Genomic DNA, 24,180 nt, shown 5'->3' with positions numbered 1-24,180 from the left:
AAAGAGGAGCCTGCCCTCACTCAGCCACCAAATATTTATTCCAACCTGTCAGCTAGGCACCGTGCACGATGCAGGACATAGGATGGTAAATAATATAGTCAGGGTCCCTGCCCACCTTACACAGACTAGTGGGGAAAACAGACATAAAAAAAATTAGCCTCAAAGTAAACACTGCAAACTGTGAAAAGCGCTTGACTTGAAAGAGGGTACTGATACAGGGATGAATGGGAATGGTGGGGAGTGTGCAAGGGAAAGACAGTTTGCTCATTTTAGACAGAGAGACAGGGAGGGCCTCCCTTCCACAGGGGGCTGAGACCTGACGGATGGGAGGAAAATGGATTCCAAGTTGGAGGCCAAGCTTATCCGAGGTCTTGGCTGGAAGGAGCTTAACCAGTGTCGCACGATGAGGAGGGGTGAGCGGCGTGCGGTGATGGTGATGGTGATGGTGGGAGGGAAGCAGGCCCAGATCACATAGGTCTTACAGGCTGTGAGAAGGATGTTGGATTAAAATCTCAGAACACTGGGAGTGGGGTTCCCAGATAAAATACAGAACACCCGGTTACATCTGAATTTCAGATGAACAATAAATGACTTTTGAGCTTAAGTATGTTCCAATTACTGCATGTGACATGCTTATACTTAAAATGTATTCATTGTTTATTTGAAATTCAAATTCAGCTTGTTGGCATCCTGTTCTCTGTTTTGTGTGCATGTCTGGTGTTTTTTTTTTTTTTTTTCTAAGTCTGACAACTCTAATTGAGAGGCCGCTGAAAAGTTTTCAGTAGGCAAGTGAGGGGATCCCATGTATATTTTAAGAAGATCTCTTTGGCTGTTGTGTTTTGGAGAATGGTTTGGGGTGTAGCAAGAGTTAAATGAAGGCCGAAGTTCGAGGAGACTAGTTAGGCTACCATAGCATCCCAGAGAAGAGATAATAGTGGCCTGGCCCTAGACCAGTGCTTCCCAAAATTGCATGTGCCTAGGAACCATCTAGACCTCTTGTTAAAAGGAAGACTTAATTCAGAAGATCTGTGGTGGGATCTGAGATACTGCACTTCTAATTAGTTTGCAGGTGGTACTGACCTTGCTGGTTCCTAGACCAAAGATCATCAAACTATGGCCCATCTGGCCTGCTGTCCATTTTTATAAATAAAGTTTTATTGAAGCACAGCCATGTCCATTTGTTTCCAATTTATCTATGGCTGTTTGCTGGTTTCATGCTGTGATAGAATAAGTAGTTGCAACAAAGACCATACAGCCCTCAAACTCTTAAGACATTTATTGCCTGGCTCCTCCCTAAAAAAGCTCACAAAGCCCTGCTGTAGACCACATTTTGCTACTGCAAAAGTCTAGATTCGGGTGATTACCATGAAGATGGAGAGAAGTAGGCAGATTTAAAACACATTTGAGAACACTGAATGTGGTCTACAACGGTTCATCAAGTACTCCGCTCTGATGTGAGTCCAGGTTCACGGAAATGCATAATGATGCATGATCTTTAAACCTAAGTCATTGTGAACGTTGAGAACCTGGCTGACCAATGTTGATTCATCTCAGATATATTTACCCCATGCATTGTAAGCTCAAGGGGTTTGACTCAGCACATATTTAAGCACATATAGAAATCCATTGATGCACACACATACAGGTGAATGTAAAGATACCACGGAGTAGCACCTGGTAACCTGGAAGAATCATTTGTCTTGGGAACAGAACACTGAAGCTGACTCCTGCTTATACTTCCTGCTGGCTGATTTTCTCCCTCTCCTACCTGAACTTCCATGATCTCTATTTTCTCATGGCGGGAAGGTATCTTTGTAGTAATTCTGGGAGGGATACTGAGGCTTAGTACTATCACCCCTCCTATCACTCTGTGCTTTGTAGGAAACTACCCTTTCCCTGCCCTACTCTCTGTCTCTTAAGGGAAGGGAATATCCAATACTCATGTAAGAGGGAGAGCACTTTAAAATGAAATAGAAGATGATGTTAAAAAAGTAGGAAAGAAAAACCAATTTTATATGCATCTTTTTTCTTGGCCTTCCTTTAGAATTCTTAGAATTGATACTTTGACAAACTCTCCTGGTAATAGCCCATGGTGATTGTGTAATACTGCACCGGGTACAGTATTTCTCTTGTGTCATACACCTGTAAGGCAATGTCCTCCAGCAAAGTCCCAAAGTGACTTATTTAAAGGCCACTTCATGGTTGTGAAAAGTTAATTTCTGGGTATTGAGTATTTTAATTTTCGAGCATGTCATTTTTATTTTTATTATTTGTTTTAAGTAGGCTCCATGCCCAGCGTGGTGCCCAACGTGGGGCTCAAACTCACAACCACAAGATTAAGACCTGAGCGGAGATCCAAAGTTGGACGCTCAATGGACTGAGCCACCCAGGTGCCCCAAGGATGTTATTTCATGCACTGACGTAGTAATATCACATGATGGCCTCGTGATGCATTAACATCAGCCAGTTAATTCCAATTTCTGTAGAATATAATTTATGTCTAGATAGTAATGCCCCATTTGGATGGCTACGAGGCTTTCTAAAGAGTAGAGGGAAAGAAGCTGGTTTGTATAGGTAGAGCCCTTGGGGCTCTGTCATGTTCCTAATGTTATTATACATGTTTCTGTTAAATGTCTGCTATTCCTTTACCCCATCCAGATGTTGCGTCACAATAACAACCACGAATATGAGAGATTAAACTTGTGCGAGAGACTGATTCCTGTCACTTGGGAAGCTAAAGTTGTCCAAGGATAATGAGTACTAGAGATGTCAAAAGAGTTGTTGCTTGGATTCGCAGCAGAACTTGAATCTCGGGGCGCATTTCGACAAAGGCCAGGCACTTTAGGAAACAACGCTTCCTTCCATGGATGTACTTATGTCAGAATCCAAACAGATTTTCACTTAACTATTAAGCATTGGAAGGTCTGGAACGCCAAGGTGAAAGTGGAGGTGTTTGCCCCATGATTTAATGGATTGCATTTTTTGCATGGGAGTGGAAAAGGCCTAAGGTTGGAACATATGCTCTCCAGAAGTACTTTTTAACCCCCTCCTTAAATATTAGATATTTCAACAAACCTGTTTAAATGCCTTAGTGCAAGGCCTAGGTGCTGAGGCATAGATGAGAGACACAAAAGCATAGAAATAAAGGTTTCTTTTCTGGAGGAACAGCAAGAGGAGAAAAGGAAGAAAGCAGGAGCGCCAAGGGATTTTGTAATATGGGGTTGTCTGAAGTGAGATTGAAAAGAAGGTTGGAGACCAAAGATCTGGTCGGCCTCGGGTCCTGGAAGCCTTATAAAAGGAGTGTTTTAGAAGGAAGAAATCATTAAAAGGATTCACACATCCATTTGCATGAATTAGCCCACCCCTGAGAGTGTCTGAAATGCATTGCGAGAGCTGACCTGAAACGAAGGTCACTGATTTCCCCATGACCTCAGTGCAGCCCCAGCAGAGTCACATTCACAAACCTTTCCAGCCAGTGTTGAAAGATCCTCGCCTCCAATTATCTGCATCTCGCCCACGGACTGGTCGTTCTAAAAAAAGCGAAGATAATATTTCACTGTGCGAGAAAACCTTTGCGGCACATTTTCCCTGTCTGCCCAGCTCGCGGCTAGATTGTGCCTGACAAATCCCGCACAAATAGCTGGTACAGATTCCTGGTTGCCCCTGGTTACCGAGAGCCACCCGCCTGCCTCGGTGCTGGAGACAAAGCATTGGGATGGCTCCTAGAGGAGGGAGACTGTGGAGAGGGGCTGATAAATGGAGTGGAGAGAAAACCAACAGACCTAATTTGGGAACACAGAAATGATGGAAGATGCTTGAGTCTACCCTGAGGCAGATGGAATTGGGGAAGGCTGTCAAGTTCCGGGACCTCTCTGGATGGAGGGGGCTACTGTTTGTGGGGGGTGTATGTGGGGGTGGGCAGAAATGGGCCATGCATTTGTCTGCTGGGCCACCAAGCCCCATCCTCTGCCCCAGGGGGTAGCAATCAGGTAGTGGTTCCCAAAGAAATTAGGGGCCTTCTCTTTCCTCCTACCAATACAGGTCCAGCCCCCCATCTGAGGTCCAGGGCAATTAAAAAAAATTAATTTATTTAACAGAGACAGTGCAATAGAGCACAAGCAGGGGGAGGGGCAGATGGAGAAGGAGAAGCAGGCTCCCTACTGAGCAGGGAGCTCCACAAGGGGCTCAATCCCAGGGCTTTGGGATCGTGGCCTGAGCCAAAGACAGACACTTAACCAACTGAGCCACCCTGTCAAGGGCAATTCTAACAGTTCACACAGAGCAAGAACTATTGCACTCAGACCTTCAGGCATGAATGAAGAAGCCTCAGGAACGTTGTGCAGGCCCAGGAATATGTTTAAGAGATTTTCACGCCAGTTCTGTTAAAGGTCCATGAGTATCCCTTTCATGATGATTATATATCGTATATCATCCTCTTCTAATTAAACCACACACACACACACACACGCACACAAAACCAAATACGGATTGTTACCTAGTTCCTATCACAACAAAATAACATGGAGGCAGAACAGAGGAAACAGAGACAGGCAACTTGTTTTCTGGCCTCACTGGGAAGACACAGCAGAAGGGCTGACGCAGACACCCTACAGACCGTGGATTCACAACCAAGCCAGACCTTCCAGCAAAAACCTACGGGAGAAGGTCACAGTGCTGCCCTTCGTGCAGGACTCGATGAGCCAGGAAACATCTCAGGTCACTGCTGTGGCTTTTGGAGCTCTGGGCTCTCCTCTTTTATTCTGGCAAAAAGGCTCTGCCTCTTTCCTGGTGGTGGGATGGGGAGCAGGTGTGTTCATTTCCTAAGGATCAGGTGGGGCCAGGCCTTACCTGGGTAGGTAAACCAGCTATGCCCAAAGCTACAACAGGTCTTGGACTTTGCAGCGACTGAAACAGATTTGTCCCCTTAGGAAAGTCCTTGGGTTGGTTTGAATTGGATTCTGTCACTTGCAATTGAGTCTCTAGGCACAGAGCTACTTTGTCGTAGAATGCGTTATTTGGGAAGATGAAAAGCAGCCAAATAACCCACAGAACAGTTTCATCAATGAAGCAGCCTTTATCTTTTACCTTACTGCTCCAGAGCTGGGGGCGAAAAACGACCTTAAATTGTTTTCACTTCCCTTGGTAAAGCATTCATTCTTTATGGCAGTGGAGTGGACAGGATGCCCACCAAGTAGGTGAGACCAAAAATTTTCTTCTTATGGGAACTGATCTCAAAAGGAGAAAGTCAAAGAACACCCAGAATTCACAGATCTCTTGCTGTTTCTGAACAGGCATTCATAACCGTACATTCACAACCAGTCACGCAGTAGGTTAGGGACTTGTCCAAAACGTCAAAGGAGAGATTTTCTTATCACTTGCGGAGGTGCAGAGACACAGGAGTTAACATAGGGGGAATGTCTGCATATTAGACTCAAATGTGTTGCTCATAGCAGCAGGAAAAATGAAATTTCAATATCTCCAGAGGAGGGAGGTATACAGAATTGGATGCAACTATTAAGCCACAAAGTTTGACGTAACATACGAGATTTACCCGCTGCCAATCAGTGTAAACTTCATAATAATTCTATTACCATCTTCATTCTACTGATTAAAAACAAAAAGCACAATATATCAGAAAGCTAAATAATGTGCTTGCTCTAAGTGTCGCCTTCAGCATGTTGCCAAGCAAGTCTTAGTTCAGAAGACCTTCCTTAGAGCCCAAGTTTATAACATGTTTTTATTATTACATTTGTCCTTAACTCATCTGGAGCTTGTATCTTCCAAATGTCTATAAAGTCAATTGTCCCAATACCACTTACTTAATTGTTTTTTTTTTTCCCCCTACTGATGGGAAACATCATTTTTATCCTTATCTTTCATTCTCCTATGTGAGGGTCAGTTTCTATATTCTTCTGTTTCCTTACCTAAATGTCCATTTTAGCATCCAAACCGTACTGTTACATTATTATAGCTTTCTAGTATGTTTTAGTATCTGGTAGTGTCAGTCCCGTTTTTGTGTTCTTTTTTTAAAAACTGTCTCGGCTATCTTTGCACAATTATTGGCCTACTTGCTGAGCTGTTATGAAGATCAAACAAATGAATACATACTGATCATTTAGAACAGAGCGTGGCACGTGGTCAGTACTCAGGAAATGCTGGATATCATTAATTTCCCTCGCTTCCCCTCTTGCTCCCTCTCTGTCTTCCCTACTTCCGTCCTTCCTGCTTCTTCCCTGCTTGCTTCCTTCTTTCCTACCTTCTTAGGAACTGGTCACTCCTCAGGCCTCTTTGGTACACTGAGGTCTGAGGTCTGGAGCCCCCTGGTTTAATGACTCCAGCAAAGGAGGCTTTCGTGTCTTGCTGGGTTGGAGAAGGGAACTCAAAGGACCCCCTTCTCCATTCATATGTTCCCCAACCTCTTGCTCCTTTATCCCCTTCCCCCATCACTTCATCTTCCAAGAGCCTAGTGACTCACTTGTGAGCCTTCAGAAGTTCTGTGGCACAAATCCTATAATGCTCATCGACAATTCCCTCCACAGGCATTTAGATTTTCACTTTCTCTATTACGTTGCGTCAGTGCCCTTCCTTAATCACTTTTGCCTCCAAAACCCATTGACATCTCTCCCCTCCTCTTTGTCGTTGCACATAGAGACTTCCATTCCTTTCTCTACTGGCATTTCGGTGCGGTTTCAGGAGGGAATAGAGCTAATTGTATGCAGTCAATCCACTGTGTTTAACCATGATATTTTCCTGATGGCTCAAAAGCATCCTTACAGTCCTAGGATTGATGTGCTTTTTAAAACATCCTTGGTTTTTCCTTGATAATATTTTATTTGGGATTTTTCGTCTTATCTTCGTAAGTCAGATGGGTTTATAGTTTTAAAGCAAAGTTATACTAGCCCTATACAATGCATCGAGTGGTTACTTATCTTTTTTTCCTAGGCTCTAGAAGAAGTTTGTCTCAGAAGGGATTGATTGGTTTTGCTAAGGTTCAATAAAGCCCAGTATAGGTCTTATTTAACTCCCAGCTTATAAACCAGAAACCTGAGCAATGGGCATTTACATAGCTTGCCCAAAGAGGAGTTGCTAATAGGTGAAGGGATCTAGTTCAATCCTAAAATGGCTGGCTCCTTGTTATTCTGGTGTAACCTACCCCTGCCCCTTGGCACCCAGTATTCCTAAAAGAGAAAAGCGCATAGTATGTCTTTGAGTGGAATCTAGAGAAGGAGTGAGTCCTGCTCACACAATGAAGGGAAATACACGAGTTCAGGAGAACACGAGTTCTCTCCGTGGCCAGGAGAAGCCAAAATCTTGTAGAAATGGTGGAGCGGTTATTTAGATTTAAAGAGCCAAGGAAGGGGCACCTGGGTGGCTCAGTGGGTTAAAGCCTCTGCCTTCAGCTCGGGTCGTGGTCCCAGAGTCCTGGGATGGAGCCCCAAATTGGGCTCTCTGCTCAGCATGGAGCCTGCTTCCTCCCCTCTCTGCCTACTCTCAAATAAATAAATAAAATCTTAAAAAAACCCAAAAAAACCCACAAAAAAACAAGGAAATCTCTGGTATTTAGCCCTGGTTCCTTGGAAGAAATATTTTGGAAACTACTAATTTAGGTGACCTGATCTCCAGGTACCAAAGGGGGCACGCCCAAGCAGCCCCACAGATGTGACAATTCCTCCTATGGAGAATTTAGACTGCTTAGATCATGTTTAGAAAAAAACAGCACCGAGCAAGAATAAATATCCTGAGTTCCTGTCCTTTTGGGGAACAGGAAGGGGAAAAGTAAGGAAAATAAATAAACAAAGGAACCACTCTCGAAGCCATTCGTTTTCCAAGACAGAGACACTTGCTTCAAAATCTGTACACACAAAAGTTTTCTCAATATTCTCCGCCACCACAGATTCCTTAACTTTGCTTTTCCTCCCTAATTATCTTTCCTCTTCACTATTCTGTGCTTAGTAAGGTCACTGATTCTATATTACATGGACAGAGATGCAAAACAAAACCCAGAAAGTCTTCATTATAAGGAGGTTTAATGAACAACCTGCAGAGTTTCTGATTAAAATGGTGCAAACTACTAATTATTATTATTTTTAACTCTAACATCTGATGCCAAGTCAGAGAACAAGGACAGGTGAATGGGTTCCAGTATCCCCAGTTTTTTCTTCAACCAGTGGTTGATTTAGGACAGGACTCTTAACAGGATCCCTTAGTCCTTCATGCTGCCTGAAGCCAGAGCAGAGGGCACAGTGTGGTCAGAGCCTGCATGGCTTCTGAACCCATTGCTTCAAGCAGAACAATTCCTCTTGTCTTTCTTACATCGACTGGGTTCACAGTGAGGTGGTGCAGGCAAAAAAAAAGTTTAAAAAACCATTGTTTTCGTATTTTCTCCTTTGGAATTGACTGACTTTTTGGTTTCCTGTTCATTTAATTACCCATCTGCTTCTGAGAGTGTTTGTTTAGGAACTCCTTCTTAGGACCTATGCGGAGGGAGTGGGGGGCAAAGTGTATGCTGTGGAAAGAAGAATGTGGAGATTAAGCGACCAGGTGGCTGGGCTCCCCGGGTCCCCTCAAGGACCAGACTGCCTGGCTTCCACTCACAACCCCACCTTTCATGAGTTGTATGACTTTGAGGAAGTTACTTACCGTCTCAGGGCCTCAGTTTCCCTATTTATAAAAAGGACATATTAATCATTCCTACCTCTTAAGATTATTGGAGGACTAAAGGAATTCATGTACATTAAGCACTTAGAAAAGTGCCTGGCATGTAACAGTTAGCAGTACATAAAGCAGGCCCCATATTCTCCTAAGAAACTTGCAAATCTACCTGGTACCCTAACATTTGACTTTGTGATGTATTCTTCGTTCAGTTCACTCGGTGTCTTACTACTCTGTGGGTGCGCTCCGTGGTTAGGGTTTACCAAGGCTAACTGCTACCCATGAGGCATTTGGGTAAGGAGGACTCATGTCATTGCACTGACACTTTGTATCCCAGCTGGAGCTTTGGTTAAAAATGACCTCTTACGTGTTTTCTTTTTGGGTTTCTCAATGACCTCCCAGCTTCCACACTGTGCTGTCTGATGCTTTCCAGCAGATTGTTTGGTGGGCATAATTCTTGTCATTCCACTTTGCTGTTTTCATCCTTTTCCTCAACAGGCAGAAGCCACTTGGAGATGGTGCTCTGGCCCACTTTTATACTTAACTTCTTTAGAGCCTTGTGAGAACCATTTACAGTTAGTAGAGCAAGGAGTTAACCTTGAAACTGCCTTGCAAGATGGTGGCAGAAGGTCTGTGGTAGAACATGAGAATGGAAGACTGGGTTTCTCATCTCTTTCCAGGCCCAGCTACACTTTTACCTTGGGGATCATAAGCTGCCCTAATTTCTTTCTACGAATCCACCATTTTAGCTTAAAGTAATCTAAAATTGATTTAGGTACTACTTGTAAACAAAAGAACCTCAACTAAGATACCATGCTAACTTATAGGACAAGTCGGTATTTGCAAATTTTGATAAATATTACTAGTGACAAATTACTTGAGACACATCTCATCACTATTGATGTCCTACACTGTCCTGCACTGAGACCCCAGGAGTTCCCGGCACAGAACCTACTGCATTACCCTCCATGTCTTAACTCACGGTTGTTCACATTACATGTCTCCATCTTTCTTCACATGGGTGATTCATGTTCTTTCATCAAGACTCAGTTCAGGCATCATCTCTTCTGGGAAGCTTTCCTAGAGTCCCCTGGACTTTATATGTGTCACAATAACACTCTATACAGATCTGCATGTTGATAGACCATATCCAACTGGAGTTTATTTTTATGAATGTAGCAGTTGCCAATAGAATGGAAACTCCTTCAGCACAACAGCCTTACTGTCATCCTAATTGTTCCCTCTGTCGCTGGCACATGGTGGCATCCAGTGTTTATGGAATCATACTAAAGCATCCGAGCACATGCGTTAGCTTTATTTTTAGTACTTTTTCTCCTGCCCACTTGGACTACAAGTGTTCTTGGACAGCACTTGTTTTCTATTCCTTTAAGTTCTTCTCCAGCTGTCCAGAAACCTGAAGGACCTTATTCCTCAATGGGACTCAGAGAAAAATGACAACTATAAACAAACACATGAGAAAATATCTGTAAAGCTCAACTGAGAAGGACTTAAATAAAGCTGACTTGAGTAACTTGAAAGATGGGATGACTGAAATAATGTAGACCTTCCTCTGTTACGTCTGATTTCCATCCAAATGATATTTCTTTATTCTCACATTCTTATTGTCTCAGTTCCTTGTCTCCTCAATATTTTTAAAAACCTACATGCCCATATCCATGTGAATTCTGAACACAAGAAATATGAAAAGATGATTTATTAAGATATCTTAATAACAGGAATTTCATGATTAGTAAAAGATACATTTTAAAGCCAAACTAGTGTTTTAGCCAGGAAAGAAACCATACAGGTTAGCATGTACAGTTTCACTTATTTGAAAGTACAAGTGTACTTTGCATCTCTTGAATTTGGTGTGCCTAATTTTGCAAACATGATGTGACTTTATTTGAAGACAAAATGGCTTTTTGCTTAATGACAACGATTTATTACTCCATTGTGATTGGTAGAATACCAATCAATCTACTCCACCCGGTCTCCAAGAGGGGTATGGGTTAGCTAAGAGGAATCTCCACCCAACAGAGAAAGGTTATTTTCTGTATAAGAAATAAAGGGGAGCTGGGTTAGAAGGGGCCACAATGATCTGAAGAATCTATAGGCTGAAGAAAATGAAGAAGAAGAAAAAGAAAGAGTGAGAGAGTGAAAGAAAAGAAAAGAAAAAGAGAACAGGAAGAAGAAAATAGACCTTTATTTTAATATAGTTATAGAGGACCCCAGGAAGGAGGAAACACAGTTTGAAAACAGATCCAGTGACTTCTCTTTACATGAACTCTGAAAACTTGGAAGCAGGATATCCTTCTGTTTTGAATCTTGGTATGGGCTGTTGTTTTGGTTGAAATTGTGTTTTTAAATTATGGATCAGCAGGACAAACAAGTGGAGCCTCTGGAAACATCTGAGTGACCCCAAAAGACTTCAGTAAAATCTGTGTTTTAAAATGTGGATGGCCATATCCCAATGGTTGACTCTTTCTTGGAAGACCATTTTCTCCATACAATTTTTCCCTCCTAAATACCCAGGGAAGATTTATAATTATAACTTGAAAAACAACAAAAAGAACAACAACTGAAAATAGTTGTTCAACAGTAATGAAATCTTAAACCAGCTCTCATGAACTGGTTTTAGGATTACCAGGGGAAGGGGTGGTGAACAGGGAGGACCAAGGGAGAGAACTGGCAACAGATAGCATACCAGAGAAACCTCTAGAACCCACACCACTTTTTAGTATTAAACTTGGATCTATCTTCTTTCCCACCCAGTTGTACTCTGGGTCCAAAAACTTCTGCTATCTTGTATCATTTCTCAGCTCAGAACATTTCTGAAGATGCCCATGCTTGCAAAATAGCATCTGATTTCCAACCCCCGCACCCCCACCCTGCCCCGCCTCAGAGCCAGGCAAGAGTCCCCTGCATATCACAAACACCAAAACACAAAGACATTTGCTTTTTTTTCTTTTTGGTCTTATAAGGGAGTTTCTGGAAAGTTCTGTAACTGTTAAACTAATAAGAACTATGCAACAGGGACATGTGTGCTGAACTGGGCTTGCCCTCAACCCCCTTATAGGGTCAAGTTTGTGGAGGGTGGGGAGAGGATGGTGGTGGAGAAAAGCACAGCCTTATCTCGGGAAACCAGAAAAAGAGGGGCTGACATGTTTTCAGGTTGGTGACTCTAAACCACCCAAATCAGGTGTCTCCCCAGATAACCATGTTCCCTCCTGCCTCTCTACTCAGAAGGTACCATCTTGGAGGCACCAGAATCAGGAAAAAGAGGCACAAGGGAGAAAAGCATAGCCTCCCCAAGTCCCTGAAGAGCTTAAGTGGGTCAGTCTCATGCCGGTTTTAGGCAGGCTCAGTCACCACCCAGAAGCTGGTCCTGGGCCCAGCTTATGCCCTGCCCTGCCCAGCAGACACACCACTCTGCTCAGGCTTGCAGGCTGCAGGGATGAGTACAGCACCTTTAGTCTCCAGCTCAGGGGATCTGAGTAGATACATGAGCCTGGCCATGGACAAAGCTATAAAGCTTCAAAACCTTAAACATTTAGAAATAATGGTATGTGCCTCTGCATTCATATTAGAGGCAAGGCTGACTTTGAGAACCATTTACCGAACATTTACTAAGTGCCAGGCACGGCGCAAAAACACATCACGAACATGAATCCAAGCAAAATCCCATGAGGTACCATCCAGAAGCCATTCTCCTTGGTATTTACCCAAGGAGTTGAATATTTATGTCCACACAAAAGCTTGCACTTGAATGTTTATAGCAGTTTTATTCATAATTCCCAAGACTTGGAAGCAGCAGAGATGTCCTTCAGTACGTTGACAGGATAAATAAACTGTGGTACACCCAGACAATGGAATATCATTCCGTACTAAAAAGAAATGAGCCATCAAGCCACAAAAAGACATGGAAGATGGTTAAATGCATCTGGCTAAGTGAAAATGCCAATCTGGTGGGGGTATATACTCTAGGATTCCAACCGTAAGACATTCTGGGAAAGGCAAAACTATGGAGATAGTAAAAGAGGCTGGTAAGGGTGGGGGGAATGAGTAGGTGGACCACAGGTGATTTTTAGAATAGTATAAATACTCTAGGATACCATAATGATAGATGCATGTCATTACACATTTGTCCAAACACAGAGTTATGGGGTGTCATTGTAGGTTCATCAGTTGTAACCTATGTAACTATCTGGTGTAGGATGTTGATGGTGGGAGGCTGTAGGTGTGTGGGGCCTGGGAGTGCATGGGAATGCTCTGTACTTTCCCCTCAACCTTAATGTGAACAAAAGCTGCTCTTAAAAATAAAATCTATTTACTATGGTGAGTGCTGTGAAGTGTATAAACCTGGCGATGCACAGACCTGTACCCCTGGAGCTAATAATACATTATATGTTTATAAAAAAATAAAAAATAAAAAAAAATTAAGTCCATTTAAAAAAAATCCTATGGGGTAACAGGCACTATTATCATCCCAATGTAAGTAACTTTGCTAAGTTACAGTGCCCAAGTCCACACAGCTGGAAAGTGAGGGGCTGAAAACAGGATAACCCTCTGTCTTGCTCCCAAACCTCCACCTAACCAATATGTTCTACAGCTTTTCTCTTGGGTCTGATCAGAATCTACCTTTCTGTCTGACTCTGCACTAGACTTCCTCTCCCTGCCAAGGTGCTTGTAATGTGCACAGGAATCCCCTGCACAGACTGTGATCCTGCCTGGGGTGGGACCCGAGAGTCTGCCTTTCTCGTGAGCTCCCAGGTGACAGAGAGGGGGCAGGTCCGCAGGCCATGCTCTGAGTGGTTGGGGGTCTATGTTCCATCTGCTGGCTAACTCCAGCACACACCCTCATTTTATCATCGTGTGTCTTATGGATGCACCCTTCACCCAGGTCTTCCTGCCACATCCCTGCTTGTCAAAATCATAACTTCCCTAGATGTACAAGTTAAAAATCGACTATCACTGTAAGTCATCACCTGATCCTCATCCCACCACCACCATCAGCCAGAATTGATTTCTCCTGCCAAGGTGTTTCCTTTGCATTAAGCATGTATTCTTACCACACTTGTTACATTATTCCTCTTCACTCATTTTTTATGCATCTGTTCATATCTGCTCTTCTAAAAGCAACTTGAAGATAGAGACTTTAGATCTTTCATCTTTGTAGGTTCCTTAGCCCTGAGCAGGTGTCTTGCATGCAGAAAGGAACCATGATGTGTTCCCCTTTTCTATAAAGTGGGGACAATAACACTTACTTGTTTGGATTGTTGTGAGCTTTAAGTTCAATGTCATATGTAGAGTGCTTTGCTCAGAGTAGGCCCCTGATAAATATTTATTGAATTGGATTTTCCTTTTCTGTTACCCATAAAAGAGAAAGGGGAGAGTGTGGGAGTGAATTAATGACAAAGCCAGGCTTACCCCCAAGGTATCTTAACATTTATTTATGTGGTTTTTCCACTCTATCAAGCTCTACTTCACTTTTTTTTGCTTATGTAACCCCTAGTCACTCATGTAACTAAAATTTATCAATATTTACAGAAGAAACCTGGAGTAGTATTTCCTGGTTCACACTTTCTGTGCAAATCATTGACTCATGTTCAATTAGGGCTTACCAGATGAAAGGAATACATGTCCTTACATTGTGGTAAAGTATAAGTTAATGTACATAATATATTTAATGTGCATGTGATGTACATATGTAACAGTTACATAGACATACCAGTATGTCTATGTAATTCAAGATAAGCAAATTTAAATTTAGGTAATGGTTTCCAAGTAACATGACTGTACAAGAAGAAATGATTATGACCAGACAATGATTTGCCTTAAGCAATTACTCGCTGGGACACCTTGGCAAACTCACTCGATTTCTCATTAACTTCATCTGAAAAATGGGGATAATACTGCCTTCCTTACATGTCGAGAGCAAGCAGATTGCCTATACATGCAAATGCTACGAAAAAATGGAGCAAAATTTTTTACATGCAAAATTGCATTAACAATATCCTCAGCCATAATACAAAGCTAGAGGGAAAAGGCAATTTATATGGAATACAAAGAAATTAGAACACCAAATGTCAAGCATTTCATCTACTATGACTACATTTTAGGTTTACAGTTTTGCTCCAACTTCTCCAGGTATCTGATGAGACACAAGTATCACGTGAGAAGGTCTGAGAGCAGAATGCTTCTAGAGCCACCTTTTATTTTTCAGAACAAGAGAAGATGGTTTATGTGATGTAGGCATGTTGATTGGCAGTGCAGGCTTGCAAATTCCTTCAGTATTAAGTCATGTCTTCAAAACTGGGTGGGGCGCTGAGTTATTAAATTTTTTCTTTGCCTCTGGAGGCCAGGCTTGGAAGTGGCTGGAGACTACATGTGAACTGAGCTGGGTGGTCTCAGGAAAATTCTGTGTAAACAGCGTTGCTCATCTAAAAGTAGCACAATACACTGCACATCTGTCTGTCCATGTTATACAAACAGAATCTGGACTCCATTAATGTGCCTGAGGAATAAATTATTCTCTAATAAATGTTTTTATAATCACAGTGGAAAGGAAGGTCCAAGACAGCAAAGGAAATGAGACTCCAGTACCACTTTGTTGGCGGAAGCCTGGGAGGGGAGTGGGAGAAGGAAGTAGACCACAGCTGTGTCTGACTTAGAGCGGATGTGTCTTCTTTAACATGGGAAAGGTGGGGTTCCATACAGACTAAGGTATGGGAGAGTACCTTATTCTGTACTTGCCAATGAGGACTGCCAGATCGCCTAGGGAAGGTGGATTTGCTCTCAGTTCCTGCTGGATGATCAAAGAATAACTTCTTAATGACGCATCCAGCTAAGGATGTAGACCCAACAACCTCAGTGCCCCAAAAGTCAGAATGTCTATATGAGGTGGCCTGACAGAGCCAGCAGCTATAGAATAGGGCATGTGGGCTGTCTGACTGTTCACACATGAATAGCTACTCTTCTCTCTTTACCCCCATCGAGTATTTGTTGTCATTGGCTGATGACACGAGGGCCTTTGTTTTGTAAGGGGGCAGGAGAACTTGTATGAGTCAGAGGGGATAGGGAAGAGAGAAGAGAAGCCTGGAGGCTGATATGATGACCACTGTTCTCCATCTGGTCCCTTTGACTACATTTGAGCCCTGATATTGGAGGATTGAACTGCTTTCATTAGAGACGAAGATTCTGGAAGGGGTCAAGGGTCCAAAGTGGAGCCCATTCACAACCGTTTGGGAGCCCTGCCTCTGTGGGAAACATGGCCCTGTCCTGGTGCCCTCAAGGCTGGCAGTTTGCGGGGCTCCCCTAGCACAGACACAGGCACTCACAATAGGCATGGTTAGCCGTGGCCTCGATAATGATTCCAGAAGGCACTTCTTGGGCAGAGATACCAAATGCAGGAACTAGAGCTGGGACTGGCTGAGGAGGTAGCAGATGCTGTGGAGTAAGTGCAGCTGAGGGACTGACTCAGACACACATGGGAGGACCCCCTTGGGAAGTCTCAGAAATAACCAAAGAGTAAAATTCTTGATCGGGCCAATGGGAAAAGTATAATCCCAATGCAGTGTACTTTGGCATGCTCACACCTGGATCTACTTTTGTAGTTACCAATGGGTAATGCCAAAGATGAAAGCTGCATAGGAAACGACATTTGGGTTGCAGAAATGTCGAATATTTATTTGGTGTTTATATAACCTTCCTCTGATTACATCAAATTCATTTGCTGTGAAGTTCACAACGTCCTTAACATCGTGGAGTTCATGACACTATCCCTGTTGTAGCACCTCGGTTTTTAATTTAAAAATTTTAAGGGGATGGTTTTTACTGTTGTTGTAGTTTTAAAATTTCATTATATTTTGATAAGTCCCCGTGACTTCTGCTTCTTGCCAAGATGGAGTAACAAAGACCAGATTTAAAAAAATAATAATAAGCAAAATGTAGGCAACAACAGTTTCAAGATACTGGATGTCAGGCAACAAAGAAGAGCAATCCCCAAGATAGGAACCAACAAAGGGGACCCTATGACTGACTGGCTGACTGTCCTGGGAGAGTTTTCATACCAGAGCATAGGGAAGGAGAATCCTGGTGGAGTCTGGGAGGTGGAGTGTAGGAGATGGAGAGGAGTGACCCGGGAGAACCTGACAGTGGTTCTCAGGATACAATATTGGAGAGAAGGGCTGCAGAAGGAAAAGCAGCAGAGCATGCAGCAGATCTGCAGACACAGACGAAGAAACTGCTTGTGTCAAAGAAAGAACCATCTAAACGGATTGGAGGGAGCAGTGCCCAACATAAGCAGAGCCAAGAATAGTGCCTGTCCCTACCAGAAGGTGAAATCCCACCATTGATGGGGAGTTGCGTAGAGTACTTTGGAGGGTCTTGCCTCCGTGGTGAAGACTCTCTAGCCCTAGCATGGGGTTTGTTCTGGACCCACCTAACAAATCATAAAAGCAGGATCTGAAAGGATCTAACTGCTTCCAAGTCACAACCGCATCTCAAAACAAGGCTCGAGAATATATAAGGGAATAAAAAAAAGTACCCATCCACAAGCAAACGAAAAGTTGCTCCCCATCACTAATCGTCAGAGAAATGCAAATTTGAACTATAATGAGCTATCACCTCACACCCATTAGGATGGCTATTATCAAAAAGCCAGAAAACAACAAGCGTTGATGAGGACGTAGAGGAACTGGAACACTTGTACGCCATTAGTACAAATGTAAAATGGCGCACCCTCCTTAGAAAACAGTGTGGTGGTTCCTCAAAAAGTAAAAAATAGAATTATCATGTGATCCAGCAATTATACTTCTGGGTAGATATATCCACAGGAACTAAAAGCAGCATGTTGAAGAGGTATATGCACATCAAGGTTCACATCAGCATTATTCACAACAGCCAAGACATAAAAGTAATTCAAAAGTTCAATAGGTGGAGAGATTAACAGAATGTGGTATATGCATATGATGGAAAACTATTCAGCCTTAAAAAGAAGGAAACCTTGTCACGTGCTACCACATGGATGAACCTCGAGGACATTATGCTAAGTGAAATACAGTAGTTACAAGAAGACAAATACTGGTATGCTTCCACTCATTTGAGGTGTCGAAATTAGTTCCAGTCATAGAAATAGGAAGGAAGTAGAATGACAGTTGCCAAGGGACTGGGGAGAGGGGGAAATGGAGGAATTGTTCAGTTTCATAGAGTTTCAGTTTTGCAGAATAAAAAGTTCTAGAGGGGACCCCTGGGTGGCTCAGTTGTTTAAGCGACTGCCTTTGGCTTGGGTCATGACCCTGGAGTCCTGGGACCATGTCCTGCATTGGGCTCCCAGCTCCATGGGGAGTCTGTTTCTCCCTCTGACCTTTACCCCTCTCATGTCATCTCTCACTCTCTCTCAAATAAATATCTCTTGCACAACAATGTGGAATACTGAACCACACAGTTAAAAATTATTAAGATGGCAAATCTCCTGCATTTTTATTTATTTAAATAATTTTATTTATGTAAAAAGTCCATCACACAGTAAGGCACAATTCACAATGTTTGACATCTAAGTAAAGATTCTCAGGCACAGAAAGAGGCAGAAAATTGAAGAAAATAAAAATCAGTAGAAACTGATCAAGAACTGACACATGTTAGATGTTAGATGTTAGAAGATGAGGACATTAGAACAGTTCTTACAGTTGTATTGTATAGGCTCATTGGTTAAGTAGACTGGGAAGATATACAATTTTTAAAAGACATAAATGGAGCTTCCAAGGATGAAACATAAAATGTATGAGATGAAAAATGCATGGGTGTGGTGCACAGAACTCTAAGATGGTCCCAAGACTGTCCTTTGGCATACACATCCTTGAGTGTGAAAGGGACCACAAATATGATAGAATATAACTCCAACACTTATGTTACCATATTTGGCAAAAGGAATTTTTCAGATATAATCAAAATCCCAAATCAGCTCACTCTAGCTAACCAAAAGGGAGATGATGCAGGCAGGCCTGAGAACTCAGAGGAGTCTGTCAAAGAAACAGGAAGCCTGCTGGCTTTGGGAAGCAGACACACGTGTTGTGAACTGCTATGCTATGGAGAGAGCCAAGTGGCAGGGAATGGGGGGCAGCCTCCAGGAGGTGAGAACTGCCCACAGCTGTCAGCCAAAAAGAAAATGAGGACCTTTGCTCACAACCTGGAGGGTATGAATTCTTCCAACAACTTGGTGGAGGTTGCAAGGGTATATATTTCCTGAGCTGGCTTTATCAGGATGCTTCCAGCTGACAACCTTGGGAGACCCTGAGCAGAGGACCCAGCATCTTGGCACCAGACTCCTGACCCATGACGATGTGAGATCACAAATGTATGCTGTCTTAATCTTTTAAGATTGTGGTGATTTTTCATGCAGCAGTACAGAAGTCATATAAGTGACAAAGCCAAATGGCAGATGAGATACAGCAGGAGACATGGTTAGTGAGCTTGATGACAGCAATAGAGAGTGCCCTAAATGGAACACAGAGACAAAAAACAATTTTTAAAAGGTAAAAAGATCATTAGTGAGCTCTGGAGCAACTTTAAAATATGGCCTAATCGACATGTCAGCAGAGTTCCTGAAAATGGGAAGTGGGGACGAGAATTATTCGAAGAAATAATGTCTGAAAATTTCCAGGTTTGATGAAACATATACATCCACAAATCCAAGAAGCTTAATGAAAGCCATGTACAAGTAACATGAAGAAAACGACACTAAAGCATGAAAATAATAATGACAAAGTAGCTCTGATTAGAAAAAATTCCAGTGAGAAAATAATGGTGCAATGCATTTAAGTACTAAAAAAAGACTGCCAACCTAGACTTCTGTACCCAGCAAAATTATCATTCGAAAATCGGGTGAGAGGTGCCTGGGTGGCTCAGTCAGTTAAGTGTCTGACTTTTGATTTCAGCTCAGATCATGACCTCCAGGTCATGACATTGAGCTCCACGAAGGGCTCGGTGCTGGGTGTGGAGCCTGCTTAGGATCTTCTCTCTCCCTTCCCTTCTTCCCCTCCCCTCCATGTGTCCTCTCTCCCTCTCTCCAAAAAAGGGGATGAATAAGACAGTGTCAGACACACAGAAGCTGAAATAATTCATCATCAGCAGAAGTACACTACAAAAAAAGTTAGAAGAAAAACTGCAGGCAGGAGAAAGATGATCTGAAAAGGAAATAGGGATTTGCACAAAGGAATGAATGTGACTAGATACGGTAACTACACAAATAAATAGAAAAGATTTTTTACATTTGGTATCAAAATCTTTTTAAAAAGTAAACTATCAATTTTGGAATAACTGCAGATTTACAGAAAAGTTACAAAATTAGTAGAAAGATTCCCTGCATACCCTCTACCGAGTCTCTTCTATTGTTAACATATTAGATGGCTGTTGTCAATCTGTTATAACTAAGGAACCAGTATTACTACATTACATTAACTAAATGCTGAATTTATTTGGCTATTAGTTATGTCCTTTATCTATCTCAGGATCTCATCCAGGATACTGCATTGTATATAGTCATCATGTCTCTTGACTACTCTGGTCTGAAACTATTTCTCAGACTTTCCTTTCTTGATGATCTTGACAGTTTTGAGGAGTGTAGTTGGGTGTTTTGCAAAATGTTCCCCAACTGAAGTTTGTGTGATATTTTTCTCATAGTTAAATTGGGCTACGGGTTCTTGACAAGATGATCATGGAGGTAAAGTGCTATTTTCATTACATCACACCAAGGGTACATGCTATCAACATGACTTAACACTCATGATATTAACCTTGGCCACCTGGTCAGGGTAGAGTTTGCCAGGCTTCTCCACTGGACAGTGACTTGTTTTTCCTCTGCTTTCCATACTCTCCTAAGTCACAAAGCCCAGACTACCCTCGAGGTTTGGGGAATTAATCTCTTTCTCCTTGGGAAATAAGTATCTACATAAATTACTTAGAATCCTTGGAACCCATCTTATTTGTTCAAATATGGTCATGCATAGGAATAAACTACATCAGAAAAGGTAACTATAACTACATGAGTGTACATAGAGACATAGTTTCTTCATATTTACATCCCTTAAAAGATAATTACCTTTAAAAAAATAACAAAAAGTAGTAATAATATATTGTGGCATTTATACCATATGTATTAGTAAAATGCATGGCAATAGTATAAAGTCTAGAAGGGTAAAAATGGAAAGGTACTATTATAAGCTTCTTATACTATAGGTGAAATGGTATAATACAACTTCAAGGTAGACTGTGGTAAGTTAAAAATGTTTCTATAAATGCTGGAACAATCACTAAAAAAACCCAGAATTTTGGCTAATTAGCAAACAGAGGAGATATAATGGAATCACACACACACACACACACACACACACACACACACACACACAAAAAGCAGAAAATAGGGGCACCTGGGCAGCACAGTGGGTTAAGTCCTCTGCTTTCAGCTCAGGTCATGATCCCAGGGTCCTGGGATTGAGCCCTACATTGGGCTCTCTGCTCAGCGGGGAGCCTGCCTCCCCCTCTCTCTCTCTGCCTGCCTCTCTGCCTACTTGTGATCTCTGTCAAATAAATAAATAAAATCTTAAAAAAAAAAAAAGAAAGCAGAAAATAGGAAATGATGGGAGAGAACAAATGGACAAATAGAAAACAAATCACAAGATGACAGAATTGAACCATACTGATAATCCCATTAAATATATATGGTCTCCACGTCACAGGTAAAATGCAAAAGTATCACATTGGCTATATGCTGCCTTCAAGACACCAGCTCTGCATATTAAGAAACAAATAGGTTAAAAGTAAAAAAAAAAAGAAAAAGAAAAAAAGAAATAAAAAGTAGAGAAACCAAAAACATCAGTATTCATTAAGGAAATACAAATTTAAACACCGTGAGATACCTCAATTCCTTTGAACAGCAAAAATTAAAAACCACACCAAGTGTTGGTGAGGATGTAGGGGAACTGAAACTATCTTGCTTTCCTGGTTGGGTTGGGGGGCGGGGAGTTTAAAATGGTAGAGCCACTTTGGAAAACAGTTGAGTAGTTTTTTTAGAAAATTAAACATGTGCCTACTATAAAGTTCAGCCATTTACCCTTTGGTATTTATTTACCCAAGAGAAAAGAAAGCCTATGTCCATACAAAGACCTGTTACAAATATTCATAGCAGCTGTATTTGTAATATAGCCCCAAACTGGAAACTACCCACTTGTCCATCAATAGGGGCCAAGTAGATGGGCTCAGGGGAGGGTGCTGAGGTTAGAACACTGGCACCTGAATGAATGAACAACCAGGAAAGAACCCTGGGTTAAGAATGCTATGTCTGTAAGAATGTGCCTGTAAGGATGCTTATTGATTGGCTGTTTACAAAGATTGACTTTCACATCAGGTTTAAGTATTCAAAAATATTAAAAAAAAAAAAAAAGCTCAGTTAAAAAAAAGTCAATACACATATTCAATGAATATTGAATAACTTCTGTAGCCAAAAGTTCTAGGAATTTGCTCCAAGTCTTCTCAATCCCATTACCACCATAGAGACCAAGTCAGACTTCCTTCAAATAATGCCTTTCAAATCTGCTTCAAGTCCCTGGTGTTCTGATTAAATCGCTTCTTACGTAAAACGTCTAGCCTCCTTCTCTTTACTCACCGCCAACTGTCTCTTCTACACATTCACCCCTGACTCTCATCTACTCAGATGGGCTATACATTATTATTTTTTTTTACCCCTGCAGTCAAAATAAATCCTCTTCTCTTCCTATTTATCTGCTGCTGGAGCCAATTAGTGATGGAGCCTTGGTTCTGTGCTCATATGCCTTCTAAGCACACCTAAATGAATGACAAATTGTGGGTACTATAAATATACCAGTCCACAAGTAGAAAGGGACTGGGGTATTTCAGGAGGCAATGGCATTGAAAGCAGATTCTTCATGAGAACACTGACGTTTCCGGTTTTATTAAAGTGTTAGTTATTTCTGGAGCACTAAAGACCTAAAAGCAAGTTTTGCTACCACTGGAAGACATGGCTACATTTTAAGCATGCATTAGTGATTCCCAAACCTCTCACACAGAAGTTTGGTTTCTATAACTCCAGTTTTCATTTGGCTGAGAGGAATAGGAAAAGGAGTTTCCAAATTCTCTTTAAACCTTGGGGTTTACGGGCACCTGGGTGGCTCAGTCGGTTAAGCCTCTGCCTTTGGCTCAGGTTATGATCCCTGGATTCTGGGATAGAGCTCTCTGCTCAGCAGAGAGTCTGCTTCTCCTTCTGCCCCTACCCTATTCTCACTCTCTCTCAAATAAATAAATAAAATCTTTAAAAAAATCCCTTGGGTTTAGCTATCAATAGATAATAAAATTCACCTAAATTCTGATCCTTATAAGATCTGTCTTTGTAATGGCACAACTGACTCCCAGGAACATGGAATTATGTCACACCCCATATGACATAATATTACATATCTGAGAAAGACACCTCATGTAAAATTCAACCACAACTTTCAAATATAAAATATAGTATTATTATTAACTATGGTCACCATGTTGTACATTGCACCATGTTAAGAGAGTAGATCCTGGGACGCCTGGGTGGCTCAGTGGGTTAAAGCCTTTGCCTTCAGCTCAGGTCATGATCCCAGGGTCCTGGGATTGAGTCCCACATCGGGCTCTCTGCTCAGCAGGGAGCCTGCTTCTCCTTCTCTCTCTGCCTGCCTCTGCCTACTTGTGATCTCTCTATCAAATAAATAATAAAAGCTTAAAAAAAGTAAAATTCCTTCTACTATTAAAAAAAAAAGGACTGTAGATCTTAAAAGTTCTTATCATAAGGAAAAAAGTTGTAACCATGTGTGCTGATGATGTTAACTAGACTTATTGTGGCAGTCATAAAAACAAAAAAATTTAGATGCAATTCAGGGGAGTGTCCAAACCAAAAAAAAAAAAAAAAAAAGTTTTTAAAGATTTATTTATTTATTTGAGGAAGGGGAGGGGCAGAGGGAGAGAATCTTCGAGCACACTCTCCACTGAATGCGGGCTCCATTATCTCACGACCCGTTAGATCAGACCAAAGCCAAAACCAAGAGTCAGATGCTTAAGTGACTGAGTCATCAGGAGCCCCTAAAAGAATAGTTTTTAAAGAGAGGAGTCCATCTTTGAATAATTAGATTACCAGATATATTAATAAACTTTTTGGAAATACTGATTCTTTTCATTTTCTTATAACTAGAAGAATATGTTTCAGTAACTTACAATATTAATAGCTAACCTTTATTGTGATAGATACTGTGCTGGGTTTTCCTTACTTTATCTCATTTTCGAGATGAGAAAATGGTATCTTAATTAGATAGCTGGTCGAAACCCACTCAGCAGTTGGTGGGGTCAGAATGGAAAACTAGGCTTGTTCATAGCAGAGTCCTCACACTTGACCATTCTGTTAAACCTCAGGAAAATGATACACTAATCAACTTGGCAATGCTAATAGCAGTGGTGCTCCAGGAATGAGGGCCCAAAGGTTCCTACTTATTA

At 41.8% G+C, this 24,180-nt stretch overlaps 1 protein-coding gene across 4 annotated transcripts in view; it reads right to left on the bottom strand.

Moving 5' to 3' along the window:
- PRTFDC1 (phosphoribosyl transferase domain containing 1) overlaps window positions 1-24,180 on the bottom strand; it is a 94,205-nt gene that overhangs the window by 16,755 nt on the left and 53,270 nt on the right. For 3 of the 4 annotated variants that reach the window (XM_004757624.3, XM_004757623.3, XM_045084967.1), the window contains exon 4: window positions 3,465-3,530. The exons of the other annotated variant lie outside the window; for it this stretch is intronic. In XM_004757624.3, the coding sequence (XP_004757681.1) occupies window positions 3,465-3,530 (66 nt within the window). The remainder of the gene's footprint in view (window positions 1-3,464; window positions 3,531-24,180) is intronic. 4 annotated transcript variants of the gene reach the window in all.

This window comes from Mustela putorius, unplaced genomic scaffold (genome assembly GCF_011764305.1).
Source record: "Mustela putorius furo isolate JIRA1106 unplaced genomic scaffold, ASM1176430v1.1 tig00000827_pilon_pilon_pilon, whole genome shotgun sequence".
NCBI classification, from domain to species: Eukaryota; Metazoa; Chordata; class Mammalia; order Carnivora; family Mustelidae; genus Mustela; species Mustela putorius.
This window is presented reverse-complemented; position numbering and strand designations above follow the sequence as displayed.